Source organism: Microtus ochrogaster, unplaced genomic scaffold, assembly GCF_000317375.1.
Source record: "Microtus ochrogaster isolate Prairie Vole_2 unplaced genomic scaffold, MicOch1.0 UNK1, whole genome shotgun sequence".
Taxonomy (NCBI): domain Eukaryota; kingdom Metazoa; phylum Chordata; class Mammalia; order Rodentia; family Cricetidae; genus Microtus; species Microtus ochrogaster.
The window spans coordinates 33,435,346-33,452,213 of NW_004949099.1; the positions used below are offsets into that span (position 1 = coordinate 33,435,346).

At 41.8% G+C, this 16,868-nt stretch overlaps 1 protein-coding gene across 1 annotated transcript in view; it reads left to right on the plus strand.

Annotated features, from left to right (window-relative positions):
* Cacna2d4 (calcium voltage-gated channel auxiliary subunit alpha2delta 4) overlaps positions 1-16,868 on the plus strand; it is a 103,554-nt gene that overhangs the window by 6,734 nt on the left and 79,952 nt on the right. The window contains 2 exon segments of the mRNA XM_005365113.2: positions 794-956; positions 1,751-1,882. Of these exon segments, the coding sequence (XP_005365170.2) occupies positions 794-956; positions 1,751-1,882 (295 nt within the window).

Consider the following 16,868-nt stretch of genomic DNA (forward strand, 5'->3'; position numbering starts at 1 on the left):
GGACTCGGCCCTCCATAGCAATCATCAGTAGAGGGATGCCTGCACAGACTTGCCTCCAGGCCAATTTGATGGAGGCATTTTCTCAATTTAGGATCCCTCTTCCAAAATGGCCCAAGCTTGTACTTGTGGGTTGGAGTCGGGGAGGGACATAGCTGGAACTGAGCTCACAAAGCCAATATTGACCAGAGGGCGGCAAGATGGAGCTGGGAGGGGTCTGTGGCCACCGTTCTAGAGGGAACCAAAGTGTGGGGCTTGTGGTGTGGGGGGCAGGGAAGAAAGCGGTCTGATTATGGCCTCTTGGGTCACAGCCTTCCTGCCCTGTGGGGAGGAGACAGCAGGGCTTAGGCCCCCTGGCAGGGCAGGGCCCCAGATGCTCCTCCTTGAATTAGCTGGGCCTCCAGGACCCTCACCCCATGGAAGAAACTGATGGTGCTGACATGGTCTTTTGTCTCCATCTGGCTCTTGAGTCTCGGTTTGTCTGTCAGTCTGTCTGTCTCTGACTTTCCCATGCATAGTAAGCCAAGTGGAGAATCAAAGCAACGATTGAGCTGATTTCACCCACCAGGGAGCCCTCAGATCCAACTATCTTGATGTGTGCTGTGACCTCACTGCCCCATCTTTGCTTGAGTTTTCCACCAAGTGCAGCATAACCGGGCACCACCAGCCCTTCCTGCCTAGCCTGGCCTTACGCTCGGTTCCTCTGGCCCTTGAAGCTCCCCTCCCTCCCTTTCTCTTTCCTCCTCCCTCTTTGTGGCTGGGCTGCCTCTTCTGGACCTGCCCCCTCTCTCCCCAGTTTAACTACTACAACTCGGTGCTTATCAATGAGAAGGATGAGAATGGCAACTACGTGGAGCTGGGAGCCGAGTTTCTTCTTGAACCCGATGCACACTTCAGCAACCAGAGGGTGAACGTCTCCCTGAGCAGCGTGCAGCTACCCACCAACGTGTACAACAAAGGTGGTCATGTCCTCACCATCGGGTAGTCTAGGGGACAGGACAGGGGCCCTGGAGGGCTTAAATAGTTTGTGTCAATTTTCCCAAGAAGTCCTATAGGGCATTAGCTGTCTCTCTAATCTTCTTGATAGGGTGAGAAAAAAGATTATTCTACACACACATGGAGTTTTCTGTTTTCTGTTGCTTTGACAAAATACCCGAAGCTGAATAACTTAGGCAAGGTTTCCCTAGCTCAAGGTCTGGGAAGCTGAGTCCGGCCAGCACCACACTGCTTTGGTGAGGTCCCCAGCTGCATCCTACTCTGGTAGAGGGTGTCACGATAGGGATCTGTGTAAGGGGGTGCAACCACCCAAAAAGCTAAAGAGTGGGAAAGCCGGTCTCTTCCACAGAAACTCTTTCAAGGGAGCTCACCAGAATCCATAGAATTGTAAAAGTTCTGCCCTGGGGTGATGATTCAGTTATCCCCCTTATACTCCTACCCTTTCTCATACGTCAGTACTGAGCACTGCACATTCAAACACAAACCCTGGGCACATACACACACACCACACACACACACACACACATACACACCCTACACACACACATACACACACACACACACAGGCTACATCCAAACCCCAGCTTGTGGGCTGGGAGAGAGATGATGCTTCTAGGTTAGGCAGCACGGGCTACATGTGAGCCTGATGCAGGTCTAAGGGAAGCAGGGGAAGCTTGCCCGGGTTTGCATGTGTAGCATAAGACACGTGCATCTAATGTCACGGCCTCTGAAGTTCCCTCCATGATTTCACTCTCAGACCCAGACATCTTAAATGGAGTCTACATGTCCGAGGCCCTGAACCCTGTGTTTGTGGAGAACTTCCAGAGAGATCCCACACTGACCTGGCAGTATTTTGGCAGTTCAACTGGGTTCTTCAGGATCTATCCAGGTAAGGACACTGGGCAGCATCTCTGCCGCCACTGCGCTTGTTCTCTGAGAACAAAGTAAGACTCAAGGGCCCTCATAGCCAAGGCGTTTTCAATCCACGCTTGGCCGTCTTACAACCTACTATGACGTAGTCAGTGGGAGCTGAGTGACCTCCTGTCCTGGTAAAGCCTGCGGACAATGTCACGGAGGACCCTGCAATCCCTCACCTTAAGGGATCTTCCGAGTTGGAGAGCAGAGAACACTGCCCTCATACAAAATGGGAAAAGTTCTCTTAGTCACACAGAAACAGGAAAGGGGTGGGGAGCGATTCCCTGGAAAGGCGTTTGCTGCGCAATCATAAGGACCTGGGTTCACATTCTTAGAACCTGTATGCATGGTGCACACCTGTAATCCCAGCACTGCAGGGCTGGAGACAGGGGATCCTGGGAAACCACTGAGCACCCACTCTGGTGAAATTGGTAAGCTCCACGGATTCAGTGAAGACTGTGTCTCAAATAATAAGGTGGAGGGCAACAGGAAGACACACGCTGTTGATCTTTTGCCTCCACAAGTGCATGCACTGGTGCTAGCCCCCATATACATATGTTCACAAATATCACACACACACACACACACACACACACACACACTCACACCCCATATACCAAAAAAAGGGAATAGAAAAACCCCCACCAACCACAGTGTTTGTGGGTCTTTTCTGGTTTCTTGCCACTTAGAAAAATTCACCTCCACATCTCATGTTTCTATGTCCAGAAAGATGTTCAGTGTCACCTCGTCTGGCCAGACCCTGAAATGATAAAAATGGACTCTTTTTGTCTCCAGGATGGGAAGTCAACCCCTCTCACAGGGTGCAAAGAGCAAGTGTGTCTCCCGTCACTCCCAAATTCCCTGTTGTCTTTGTCAGACATTCTCAGTTAGCTGCGGGATTCCACTTCAATGTCTAGGTTCATTTAACCGTCTCCGATACAGAGACCCTGATGCTCCAGGAGCTCGTACTGTCCCCAGAGTAAAAATCCTGTGAAGAGCCCTCTGCGTCCATTTCTAATGGATTTGTTTTTCTCGTTGAGCCTCAGGAGTTCTCTGTATATTCTGAGTATTATTTCATATTGGCTTAATGATTTACAAATATTTCCTCCCATTTTGTGGGTTGTTCTTTTAATTTGTTGATATTGTCTTGTAGTCTTTTAATAGATAGCGTTTAAATTATCCCACCTTTCTTTTATTGTCTATGCCTTTGGTACTGTGGCCAAGAAATAGTTGGCAACTCTGGTGTTATGGGAATTTTCCACTATGTGTTCTAGTAAGAATTTTGCAGTTGTGAGTCTTATGCTTAAGCTTTTGCTCATTTTGAGTTACTTTTGTGTATTGTGCTAGGAAAGGCTCAGCTTCTTTCTCTCACATGTGGCTGCCCAGTTTTCTATTTGTTTAAAGACTGTCGTTTGCTCTCCACTGGCCAACAATGATTTGATAATGACGTGAGGGTTTCTTTCCCGTGTCTCTCATCTATTTCACTGGTCCCCGTGTCACTGTGTGCGAGAATAGCACCATTTTGATTGCCATAGCCTTGCGTGTTAGAATCGGAAGATGTAACTCGTCAGAGTGTCACTCACTTGTGCATCGCTGTGACAGAACGCCCGTTCACACAGTACATGGGAGGATATATGTGTTTCGATCCATGACTTCAGAGGGTCTCGGTCCTCTGCGGAAGGAAGGTAAAACAGTGGCCAGGGTCCTGCACCTTACAGCAGACCTGTAGCAAAAAAAGTGTCAGAACTGGGGCCAGACTATATGATTTTACGACTGTGTCCCCCGTACATGTATTGTCTGTGCACCACATAGCACAGTGCCCTTGGAGGCCAGAAGAGGGCGCTGGAATTCTTGGAACTAGAGTTAACAGATGACTGCTGGTGCTGGGAACTGAACTTGGTCCTTTGTAAGAGCAGTAAAGCTCCAGGCCCCCAATAATTTATAGTTTTTTATTATATACAAAGTTGTGGTGGAATATTTAACTGTATAAAGGTGTGTTATGTTTGTTTGTGCTGCATTTCTTTAACAATGTAAAAATGTGTGTTTAATTATAAAAAGATATGTTGCTATTTCACCTACCCTGCCTAAAGCACATGATAGGTCTAATAAAAAGCTGAATGGCCAATAGCTATGCGGGAAAGGGATAGGTGAGTCTGGCAGGCAGAAAGAATAAATAGGAGGAGAAATCAAGGTGCATAAAAGAACAATAGGAAGAGAAATCAAGGTGCATAAAAGAACAATAGGAGGAGAAATCAAGGTGCGTAAAAGAACAATAGGAAGAAGAACGAGAGGGGAGAAGGAGGGAGATCACACCCAGAGTAAGAAACCAGGCAGATGCCAGCCAGCCAGACAGCAGAAGCAGTGTAAGTAAGATATACAGAAGGAAAGAAAAGCCCCAAGGCAAAAGGTAGATAAAGAGAAACAGATTAATTTGTGTTTAAAAAAAAAAAAAGCTAGCCTGAAATGAGCCCAAGCGGGACCAAACATTCAAAACTAATAAGAAATCTCGGTGTCATGATTTCGGAGCTGGTTGGTGGCCCAAAAGAAAAGGCCTGGTACACAAAGTCTTCTGCTTCTTTTTGATGCTCCTGAAAACTGAACCATTTTGGTAACTTCCTCTTCAGGTTGTTCATAGCAACTGCTCTTGCTTGCTATGTTGCTGAATTTGTTTATGAGGCCGAACGCCTGTCGTTTGGGGCTTCCCACCAATCCAGCCCACAGTGTGCAAGCCCACAGTGTGCAAGCCCACAGTGTGCAAGCCCACAGTATGCAAGCATAGTCTCCCTTCCTCCCCTCACCTTTGCATTTCTCTTTTTTAGCCTAATTGCTCTGACTAGAACTTCCAGTACTGGTTAAAACACAACTATTTTAAAACAACTCTGTTTGGACAACTAAGAGCGAGCGCTTTCAACCTTATGCTGTGGATTTTTCCACTGTGGCTTTGGCTATGTTGAAGTGATTTTCAGCTGTTGCTGGTTTGTAGAATCTTTTTGTCATGAGAGTGAGTTGGGTTTTGCCAAATTTGTTTTCTGCTTCATTTGGGACAAGCATGTTGTTTCTCTCCTCGTTCTGTTAAGGTGATCTTTGATGTCTATCAGTTTTCACGGGTTAGGAAATCCTTACATTCTAGGAATCATGTATCACCCTTTTCATTTGCTGCTGGGTTTGCTTTGCTGGGCTTTGTTGAGGAACTGTGCATCCGTGTTCTTTGGGGTATATTGTGCCTCGTGGACTAAGTTAAGAAGTAGTGTCTCCTCTTCAAATTTGTGGAAGATTTTGAGGATCTGTATGGAGTTTATAGGGATTTGGTACTGCTCATTGAGAGACCATTAGCATCTGGACTTCACTTTGCTGGGAGATTTTTACTTTTTGTTTCCATCTCCTTATTTTTATTTGTTTGATTGTTGTTTTCTGTGGTTTTTAAAAATATTTTAAAGTATTTTTTATTTATCTCCCCTTTTATCCTCTCCCGTGACCCCCACACTCCCAGTTTACTTAGGAGATCTTGTCTTTTTCTCTTCCCTATGTAGATTCATGTATGTCTCTCTTTGTTGTCTAGTTTCTCTGGGGTTGTGGCCTATAGGCTGGTTTTTCTTTGCTTTATGTCCGCAAGAAATGACATGAATGAAAGATGAGTGAACGAATGAATGAATGCATAGTATATTTGTCTTTCTGGGTATGGGTTACCTCACGCAATGTACTGTTTTCTAGATCCACCCATTTGCCCATAAATTTCAAGATGTCATTATTTTTTTCTGCTGTGTAGTACTCCACACATGTGCCACATTTTCCTCATCCATTCTTCTGTTGAGAGGCATTTAGGTTGTTTCCAGTTCTGACTGTGACAAACAATGCTGCTATGAACATAGCTGAGCACATGTCCTTGTGGTAAGATTGAGCAGCTTTTGGGTATATACCCAACAGTAGTATTGCTGGGGCTTGAGGTAGATTATTTCCTAATCTTCTGAGAAGATTTCCAAAGCAGCTGTACAAGTTTGCACTCCCATCAGCAAGGCAGAAGTGTTCCCCTTACCCCACAACCTCTCCAGCATAAGTTGTCATCAGTGTTTAGATTGTGGCCATTCTTACAGGTGTAAGATGGAATCTCAGCGTAGGGTTAAGCCCAGCCTTAGGGGGAGTGTCTGCCTCAGGCGAATGTTTATCTATAAATCTGCCCTGCTAGCTCAGTTTGGTTTAGGGTTGAGGGGATGGGGAGATATTTTATGGAATTAGGGGTATCAAAAAAGGGGGGGATTAACTGGTTTGATGGGATGATTGGTATTAGTGAATTACTGTTTTTAGAAAATTGTATTGGTCCTGTTTCCTGTATATTGATATATTGACTATTGAATGTGAGTGTTCCTACCTCTATTTTTATATAAGAGTATGCTTGATACATCTACCATATTACAATGTAATTTTTACCTCTGATACTATTTATATATTTATATATATAATTACATTTGATATGTAATGACATTGTTTACAGTTGAAGATCATTGTCTTCATATATTGCACAGCTGTTTATTCTTTTAGTCTTCAAGTTAGATAGGTATTGAGAATTATATGTTTGTCATATTTATTTTTAGGTTAATCAGGTCTTTTAGATACATAGAGATTATATTTAGTATAGATAGTATAATCTTCAGCCTCTTCAAAGAGCTGTAGAAAATGGCCTTTAATCTAACCTAGAATTCTGTGCCAACGAGACACAATTACTCCTGGCAACACCACTCTACTCCAGAGAGAATGTTGAACACCAAAGACACTCCACTGGGACCTTGTCTTCTTGGCAGAACTGGCCTTTGGGTTAAGAAAAGCCCATACCTCAACTACTGACTAAGATATGAAACAGGATTGTCTTATCTTGCCAAAACAGGGTAGGATAATTCTAAGAAAGTTCCTTGCATTTGATAATGGTATGCCAGTTATGTTAGGCCTTAGCCAAAGCTGGTTGACTCAACATTGCAAACGAGACTTTGGGTGATTGCCCAGGTAGTCAGTTGTCTCTGTCATTTGTTGCACATTTTGGATATCTCTCATTTTGTTAAGAAATATTTATTACCTTCTCAGATCTTTGACGGAGTTGAAGATTATATAATTGTAGTTACTCTCTACATTATTTAGACTCCTTGAGATAAAATGTCTAGCAAAAAATTAGTTCAGGCAATGATGGAGGAAGGTCATTGGTTAATTAAATAAAGAAGCTGCTTGCCCTGATAGGTTAAAACATAGATGGGAGGAGTAAACAGAGCAGAATGCTGGGTGGAAGAGAAAGTGAGGTCAGACTCGACAGCTCTCCTCTCGGGGGCAGACTCCTCAGAGAGACACGATGCTCCACTCTTGGGGGCAGAGGCGAGAGCTCTGCTCTCTGAGGCACGCGCGATGAAGCTCTGACCCAGGATGGACATAGGCTAGAATCTTCCCGGTAAGCGCACCTTGGGATGCGACACATATGATTGGAAATGGGTTAGTCCAGGAGCGAGAGTTAGCCGAGAAAAGGGCTAAAGCTAAAGAGCCAAGCAGTGTTTAAATGAATACAGTGTCCGTGTAATTATTTTGGGTAAAGCTAGCCGGAAGCGGCTGGGGTGGTGGGGACGCTGCGCCACCGCTCCTAACACTACAGTTCTCAATGTTGTTTGTTATATTTATTATTTGTTATAGTTGTATTTGGTTTAGTTTTGTCTTATTTAGACAAAAGGGGGAGATGTAGAGTTAAGCCCAGCCTTATCGGGCGTGTCCACCTCAGGCAAATGTTTACCTATAAATCTGCCGGGCTTGCTGGCAGCCAGCCCTTCTGTTTCCTGTTCTCCGTGGGAACAGTGGTACTATAAGTCTGATTTCACCATTAAAGCTGTGTATATATTTTTACAATCTGTCTGCATTCATTTACGCTGCTACATCTCAGAGGTGTTTTGATTTGCACATCTCTGATGGCTACAGATGTTGAGCTTTGCTTGTTTTGAGAAAGTTCTTGCCTAACTTTGAAGAATATTCCGTTTCCCTTTGGCAGTTTCAGTGTTTCTGATTTTAAATTAAGATCTTTGATCCATTTTCAACTGACTTTTGTACAAGATGCTTTCATTGTTCTGCTGATAGATTTGCAGTTCTGCTGGCACCATTTGTTGAACAGGATCTTTTTTCCATTGCATGCTTTTGCCCCCTTTGAGAAAGATTAGGTGGTCATAGCGTTATCAGCGTATTCCCAGTCCTCTCTTTTGACTAATGGGTCTGCCTTACTATTTTTATGCCAGTACCAAGCTGTCTTTATCACTATACTTTGCCTATGCCCTGTAGGGTAAGTTGGGGTCAGGCATTGTGATGCCTCCAGCTGTGTTCTTACTCAGGCTGGCTTCGGGTATGTGCAGTCTTTCATGATTCCGTGTGAATTTTTGGATTGTTTTTCTGAATCTGTAAGATATGACATCAGAATTTGGATGTATCTTGCATTAAATATATGGATTAATTTTGGTTGAATAGCCATTTTCACAATATTAATTCTGCCAATCCAGGAGCATGGATGCACTGTCTATCATGTGCATCATTTTTTTTCTATTTCTTTTTCAATGCATTCATGTTTGTATAGTAGAGGTCTTTCACTTATTTTGTAAGGTTTATTTTTAGATACTTAATTTTGGAGCTGTTAATGAATGAATGGAATATTCTTTCTAATTTTTTTCTGAGAATTCATTGTTCATATATATGAAGGCTACTGGGTTTGCATGTATGTGTGTATGCATATATATTGATTTATATCCTGCAACTTTGATATAAATGTTTATTAGATCTAGGGTTTTCTAGTAGATTCTATAGTTTGTTAAGTATAAAATCATGTTGTCTACAAATAGGTACAGTTTGACTTCTTTCTTCCCTATTTCTATCCCTTTTATGCCTTTTTATTGCTATAGATAACACTTAAAGTATATATGGAATAAGAGAGGGGAGAGTGGGTACTGCCTCATTCATGATTTTAGAGGAAATACTCTCAGTTTGTCTCTGTTTAATATAATGTTGGCATATTTTGTTTCAAATATGCTTTATTGTTCAGAGCTGTGCTCCATCTATCCCTATCTCCGGGACTTTTATGATAAAGACATGCTGAGGTTGAGCTTAGTCAATTAAGACAATTTTGTGGTTTCTGTCCTTAGTTTTGTTTAAATGGTGTATTGCATTTATTGATTTACATGTGTTAAAACCAGCCTTGCATCCCTGGGATGAGGGTCACTTGGTCATGATGTATGATTTTTTTTGATGTGTTTCTGAATTTCATTGGTGTCTGTCATAGTGGCTCTCGTTTTATATCTAACTCTACTAATTTGGGCCTTTTATCTCTTTTTTTTTCCATTTAAGTTGGTTAAGGATTTCTCAATCTTGTTTATCCTTTTTTAAAAAAAAAAACTTTTTGGGTGGTAACTTGGATTGAAATTTTTTTAAGTCTAATAAATTAAAAAAACCTTCTTTGGTTGTGTGACCTTCCACTGGAACATGGTTGACCCATCAGGAGATAAAACATTAAAGAAAATAGGCCTTCCCTCTCCTGGTAGCTATCAATTGTAGGTGGAATTTTTCTGTGTCCCAGCAACTGTTTCTCAATAACCACAAAGAGACTTAATATTAATTATAAATGCTCAGCCGATGGCTCAGGCTTGTTACTTACAGCTCTTACAACTTAGATTAACCCATTTCTACATTCTGCCACGTGGTGTTAGCTCTCTTTCATCTTGCACCTCTTGTTTCCTCTCTGTCTCACTGGTGTCTCCTCTGACTCTGCCCTTCTTCTTCCCAGTGTCCTTAGTCTGATTCTCCTGCCTAACCTTAGCCCATCCAGCTATTGGCCAGTCATCTTCTTTATTAAACTAATCACAGTGACATATATTTACATGGTGTAGACGAATATTCCACAATCAATAGCTCCTTGGTTAGCCATGAGACTTCATGCCCATGCCCCCTCTCCATGCTTGGATTTGCCTGGCTTGTGTTTCTACAGGTCTCATCTGTTATGATTTCATGTGTACAACTGTCCTGATGTACCTGGAAAGCACTGTTTCCTGCACTCATTCACTCCTGTCTCTTACAACCTTTCCACATGGTCTTCCACAATGATTCCTGAACCTCGGAAGGAGGGGTTGTGATACAGATGTCCTATTTAGGGTGGATCATTCAGCAGTTCCTTGTTCTGTGCACCCTGGCCATCTGTGGGCGTGTGTGTGTGTGTGTGTGTGTGTGTGTGTGTGTGTGTGTGTGTGTTAATCACCATCAACCGCAGAAGATGCTCCTCTGATGAGGGCTAAGAGATGCATTGAACTATTGATAGAATGGTAAGTCATTAGAAGTTAGTGCAATGCTATGTCCATTTAACAGAGTAATAGTAATAGGTTCTCCCTAAAGCTATGACCACTCTGTCACAGGCTCTTGACCCTAGTATTGGTGCCAGAAATTATTTTTTTATTGATATTTATTGAGCGCTACATTTTTCTCTGCTCCCCTCCCTGCCTCTCCTCTCCCCCTTCAATCCTCTCCCAAGGTCCCCATGCTCCCAATTTACTCAGGAGGTCTTGTCTTTTTCTACTTTCCATGTAGATTAGATCCATGTTTGTCTCTCTTAGGGTCCTCATTGTTGTCTAAGTTCTCTGGGATTGTGAATTGTGGGCTAGTTTTTCTTTGCTTTATGTATAAAAGCCACTTATAAGTGAGTACATATGATATTTGTCTTTCTGGATCTGGGTTACCTCATTCAATATGATGTTTTCTAGATCCATTCATTTGCCCACAAATTTCAAGATGTCATTTTTTTTTCTGCTGTGTAGTACTCCATTGTGTAAATGGACCACATTTTCCTTATTGAGTCTTTGGTCAAGGGGCATTTAGGCTGTTTCCAGGTTTTGGCTATGACAATCAATGCTGTTATGAACATAGTTGGGCACACGTCCTTGTGGCATAATTGAGCATCTTTTGGATATATACCCAAAAGTGGTCTTGCTGGGTCTTGAGGAAGGTATTTCCTAATTTTCTGAGAAATCACTACACTGATATACAAAGGGGCTGTACCAATTTGTACTCCCATCAGCAATGCAGGAGTGTTCTCCTTACCCCACAACCTCTCCAGTAGAAGTTGTCATCAGTGTTTTTTATCTTGGCCATCTTACAGGTGCTGTTTTGATTTGCATTTCTCTGATTGCTAAGGATGTTGAGCATTTCCTTAAGTGTCTTTCAGCCATTATAAATTTCTCTGTTGAGAGTTCTCTGTTTAGGTCTGTACTCCATTTTTTATTGGATTATTTGTTCTTATGATAACCAATTTCTTGAGTTCTTTGTATATTTTGGAGATCAGTCCTCTATCTGAGGTGGGATTGGTAAAGATCTTTCTCTATTCTGTAGGCTGCCATTTTGTCTTGTTGACCACGTTCTTTACTTTACAGAAGCATTTCGGTTTCAGGGGTTCCATTTATTAATTGTTTCTCTCAGTGTCTGTGCTACTGAGGTTATATTTAGGAAGTGATCTCTGGTGCCAATGCTTTCAAGGGTATATTTTCCACTTTATCTTCTATGACGTTCAGTGTGGCTGGCTTTATGTTGAGGTCTTTGATCCATTTGGACTTGAGTTTTGTGCATGGTGATAGATATGGGTCTATTTTCATTCTTCTACATGTTGATATCCAGTTATGCCAGCATCATTTGTTAAATATGCTTTCTTTTATCTATTTTTTATTTTTTCTTCTTTGTCAAAAACCAGGTGTTTGTAGGAGTGTGAATTAATATCTGGGTCTTCGATTTGGTTCAATTGGTCCTCCTGTCTGTTCTTATGCCAGTACCAGGCTGTTTTCAGTACTGTAGCTCTATAATAGAGTTTGAAGTCAGAGATTGTGATGCCTCCAGAAGTTTATTTATTGTACAGGGTTGTTTTGGCTATCCTGGGTTTTTTGCTTTTCTATGTGAAGTTGAGTACCTTTCTTTCAAGACCTGTGAAGAAGTTTGCTAGAATTTTGATGGGCATTGAATTGAACCTGTAGATTGCTTTTGGTAAGATTGCCATTCTTTCTATGTTAATTCTACCTAGCCAAGAGCATGAGAGATATTTCCTCAGTGGTTGCTGCCTTAGACCTGCTCTGGGGAAGGTTGCTGGCTTAGGCCTGTTTCCATGTATGTCCCTGGACTAGGGGCCTGCTCCCGCGGAGTTTCCCAACTTGGGCCTGGTCCCAAAGGTCTCTGGCTCCTCTCTACTCCCTCGGAGGTCCCAGACTCATGCCTGTATTGTTATTTTTAATCTTAGTCTTTCATATTGGAGTAAGTTGAAATCTCAAAGTAGTTTTAATTTGCATTTTTCTGAAAAGTAAGAATATAGAACATTTTAAAGAAATGATTTCTCCATCATTTTTATTTCGTCCTTTGAGAATTTTGCTTACTTTCATACCTAATTTTTATCAGGTAATTTATTTTCTTGATGTTTAATTTTTTGGTTCTTTGTATAGTCTAGATAGTAATTTTTTGTCAAACATATAGCTGACATTTCTATCATCTACCTTTTCACATGAATAATAGTATCATTTATTTTTAGTTCCCTGAGGTCCCATTTATTAATTGTAGGTCTTAATTTCCTTGCTCTCAGGATCCCGTTCAAAAAGTCCTTTCCTCTCTGTATCTACAACATCAGTGTGTTTTATACTTTGGGATGGAATACATACAGCGTGCCAGGTTTTTTGTTGAGGTTTTAATTTATCTGGAGTTGAGTTTTGTGCAGGGTAAGAGAGAAGAATCTAGTTCTATTGTTCTACGGGTAGCTATCTATTTTGATTGGCAATGTTTGTTGAAGATTCTCCAATGTGCAATTTCGGCCTCTTGTTCAAAAACCGGATAGTTGTAAAACTGTGGGCTTACATGTGGGTCCTCATTGATCAATGTGTCTATTTTTATGCCAGTACCACACTGTTTTTGCTACTTTGGCTCCGTACTGTGACTTGAAACCTGGTCATACAGCTAACATGAATTCCTTCCAAAGTGCAGGACTCTCCTGAGCGTTTCATACAACGCATATCTAGTAGCAACAAACTCCCTCTGTTATCATTTCTTTATCAGAGGATTGTCCTGATTTCTTGCTTACTTCCTACTTTTTAGTATTAATTGATGTGTAACTGTGATAGTGTAATGTTTGCATACTTGTACACTTTTAATTAATCAGCCCACTAACTTCTGGCCTCCTAATTCTGATGTGAAATCTCCTAATTATCTTATTAATAAAATCATTCTTTCTTGTCATTCTTCTCTTCCTGGGACTCCTCCAATGCATTGGTGGTCAGCCCAATGATGTTCCCCAGATCCCTTAGAGTCTCGATACCCATTGACAAACTGTTCTTTCTTCCCTCACACTCAATAATCTCTGTTGTTCTACCTTCACTTTCACTATTTTCTGTCTGCCAAAATATACCTTTCAGACTTTCCAGTCAGTTTTTCACTTTGGTTATAATATTTGCACCTCCAAAGTTTTTTTATTTCATTTTAATCTTTTCTTTGTTGATATATTCTTTTGTTCATATATTGTTGCTTGATATTCTCCATACCTTCCTTTGGTCCTTTCGATGTCTTGAAGACCTTTGAAAAGTCTTTGTCTGACATATCTGCCCTCTGGTGTTTTTCAGAGATAGTTTCTATCAATCTCCCCTGCCCCTGCACACACACACATACACATACCTTGCATGGGCCATGCTTTCCTATTCCTTTGTATTCCGGGTGTTTTTGTTTTTCTTAATTGAAAGGTGAGCATTTGAATCTAATACTGTAACAATCCCAGAAGTCAGATTCCTTTATCCATAGTTTGCTATTTGTTTTGTCTTTTTTTTTTAATTTTAAGCTGCCTGTGTATTGAAAGATCAGTCTGAGGTGTAGATTGAAGGCCTCAGATCTTTCTAATCACATGAAACACTTTACAATTCTCTTTATATATGTAGTTGTTTTAGAATGTTCTTAATCTTAATGCATGGTTGCAAAAAGAGCAAAATATATTAGTGGGAAGGGAAATACCTGGTCTTAAAATTTCCTGGAAGTGACTTGGGTCAGGAGGAAGGACTCAGACCAAAGTGAGAAGCACAATGAAGAAGGCCAGCAGTCTTAATGCGTGCATCGCAATAATCAGATGCAGCAACGGGAGCCCGGATCTTCTATTTTCAGAAAGCAGGGTCTTGGGAGCCAAACCTGGCTCCTGTAAGCTGTGTGTTAGCTGCTCTAAGAATACAAGCACAGCTGCCTGCCACAGGACTGACATGGGAGGTGGGCAGCTACTACGCTAAGAGCTGAAACTGATAGACACTAACTACAATTTACCATCAAAGAATTCTCCCGCAAGTTGAAAGCCTTTAATAGACTCCAAAGTTCCAAAATAGTGATATCAGATATATTCAAACCATGCAATTATTGTCTAGGTGGGCAGGCCCCCAGAGCCTCCCACTCTGCCATCTTATCTTCCAGAATACTTTCTCTGCTCAACTGTTTTTTAAAGTTTATAAAGCTGGCTTAGTATGTGTGCCTTTAGGAGTTGCTTTTTCTTTCAGTTTGACACCACCAGTTCTCTCTCTCTCTCTCTCTCTCTCTCTCTCTCTCTCTCTCTCTCCCTCTCTCTCTTCAGCCTGCTAGGCCAGCATTCCACTTCTGAACTCTGTCCCCACCCAGCGAATATTCTTATACATGTTTTGGTTTTAGACATGATTTCAAGAGTTTCTCTTGAGTCTGTGTCGAAGAATAAATTTTCTAGGCCTTAAGATTTCTAGGTATTCAATTTTGGCAAGAAAATCACAAATTGTTTTCCAAAACACTTGTATCACTCGCATTCCCTCAAAGTAATGAGTCAGCTGTCCCACTGAGTCACACTTTCTTTAACTGAGGATGGTTAAGCCTTGAAATCCTCTGTTAGTCTGCGCTGGCATCTCACTGTGGTCTGACGTCACATTTTCCTATCATGCAGTAAGAGTAGCCCCCTTCCATTCATTATTAACTGTATGTGTTGTCTCCCTGTGGAAGGCATACTGCATGTTCCCACTCAACTCTTCGATTTCCTGCTGTTAGCCCATCTTTGCGTTCCTGTTAATACCATGACTTGATTTTAGCAAATCCTTTCTTGCTTGCTACATTGGACCCGCTAATATTTTGTTTAGGACTTCTGCATCTATTTTTGTGAGAAAAGTATTGTGTAAATTTCCTTTCTTGCCAGACATGGTGGCTCACACCTGTAATACCAAGACCCAGGGGGCTTAGGCAAGAGACCTGTTACAAGGTGAAACCCAGTCTGAGATACATAACGAGTTCCATTCCAGACAGAGAGAAGGAACTGGGAGGGGTGTAATCCGAATACGTCGACATAAACATAAAAAGTAAGAACTAAAATGGATGAAATTTGAAACTAAGAAATAAAGAAAGACAAAGCATGATTCCAGAAGGGCTGGAGAGTAGCCCTGTGGAAGAGTGTTTATCTAGCGTGCTCAGGATCTTGGGTTCCACCCTCTGTTGTAATAGGAGCAGCGGGCTGAAACAACAACAGAGTTCCTGTAAAGACCAACCAAAAGACATAGAAACCACTTGGAAATTAATTTTTAATATGGAATACTATAAATAAAAACATTATTACATATACAGCAGACATTTAAAAGACAGTAATAGATACAAATGTATTAATCTGAGAACTCAGATAAAATAGATTTTGAATTTTAAAAATGTATTTTATTAAATTTTCAAGACTAAATAGCAGGGCATGGTGGTGCACATAGTTAATCCCAGCATTCCATAGGCAGAGGCAGGCAGAGTTCAAGGCCAGCCTAGTCTACATAATGAGATCTAGGTCAGCCTACACTGTGAGATCCTGTATTAAAAAAAAGAGAGATGACTTCCTTGCTCATCTTCTCCCTCCTTCTGTTCCTCATTGGTACTTTGGGTGCTCAGTCCAGTGTTCCAGTGTGGGTCTCTGTCTCTATCTCCATCCATCTCCAGATGAAGGTTCTATGGTGATATGCAAAATATTCATCAGTATGGCTACAGGATAGGATCATTTCAGGTTCCCTATCCTCAGCTGCCCCAGGAACTAACTGGGGACCTCGCCTTAGGCACCTGGAAGCCCCTCTAGGTCCAAGTCTCTTCCCAACCCTAAGATGGCTCCCTTAATTAAGATATGTGCTTCCCTGCTCCCCTATCCAACCTTCCTGTATCCCAATCATCCCGTTGCCCCAAGTTCTCCCCATCCTACCCTTCTCACTTTTCTCCCCATCTCCCCTTACCCCCTTCCCACGGAGACAGTGGGGCTGATATATTGGGAGCTCACCAAGGCCAGCTGGATTGTGACTGAAAAAGCAGGGGATAAACCCGGACTCTCTGAATATGGTGGACAATGAGGGTTGCTGAGAAGCCAAGGACAATAGCACTGGGTTTTGATCCTACTTCTTGTTCTGGTTTTGTGGGGGCCTAGCCAGTTTGGATGTTCACCTTCCTAGACCAGGATGGAGGGGGGAGGACTTTGGACTTTCCACAGGGCAGGGAACCCTGACTGCTCTTCAGACTTGAGAGGGAGGGGGAGAGGAGTGGGGGGAGGGTGGGAGGAGTGGGAGGCTGGGAGGAGGCGGAAATTTTTTTTCTCAATAAAAAAAATCTTTAAAAAAAAGAGATGAAATGAAAAAGCAGACTTATTAGTGTCACATTAAATAGTGGTTCTGTATGTTTGAAAATGGCTGATTAAGCCTTCAAAAGAATGGCCATTTTGATCTTACTCAAATACTTCCAGAAACTAGAAAAGGGAAATTATTTCCCAATCTAGTCTAGGAAACTGGTAAAATTTTGAAAATCCAATAATGACAGTACAAGAAGTTATTATTTTAAAGAGACAGACTGACAGATACATACACAGAGATGAGAGAGAGAGATTAAGATTGAATATCAGTCTATAGTCCAGAGAGAGAGAGAGAGAGAGAGAGAGAGAGAGAGAGAGA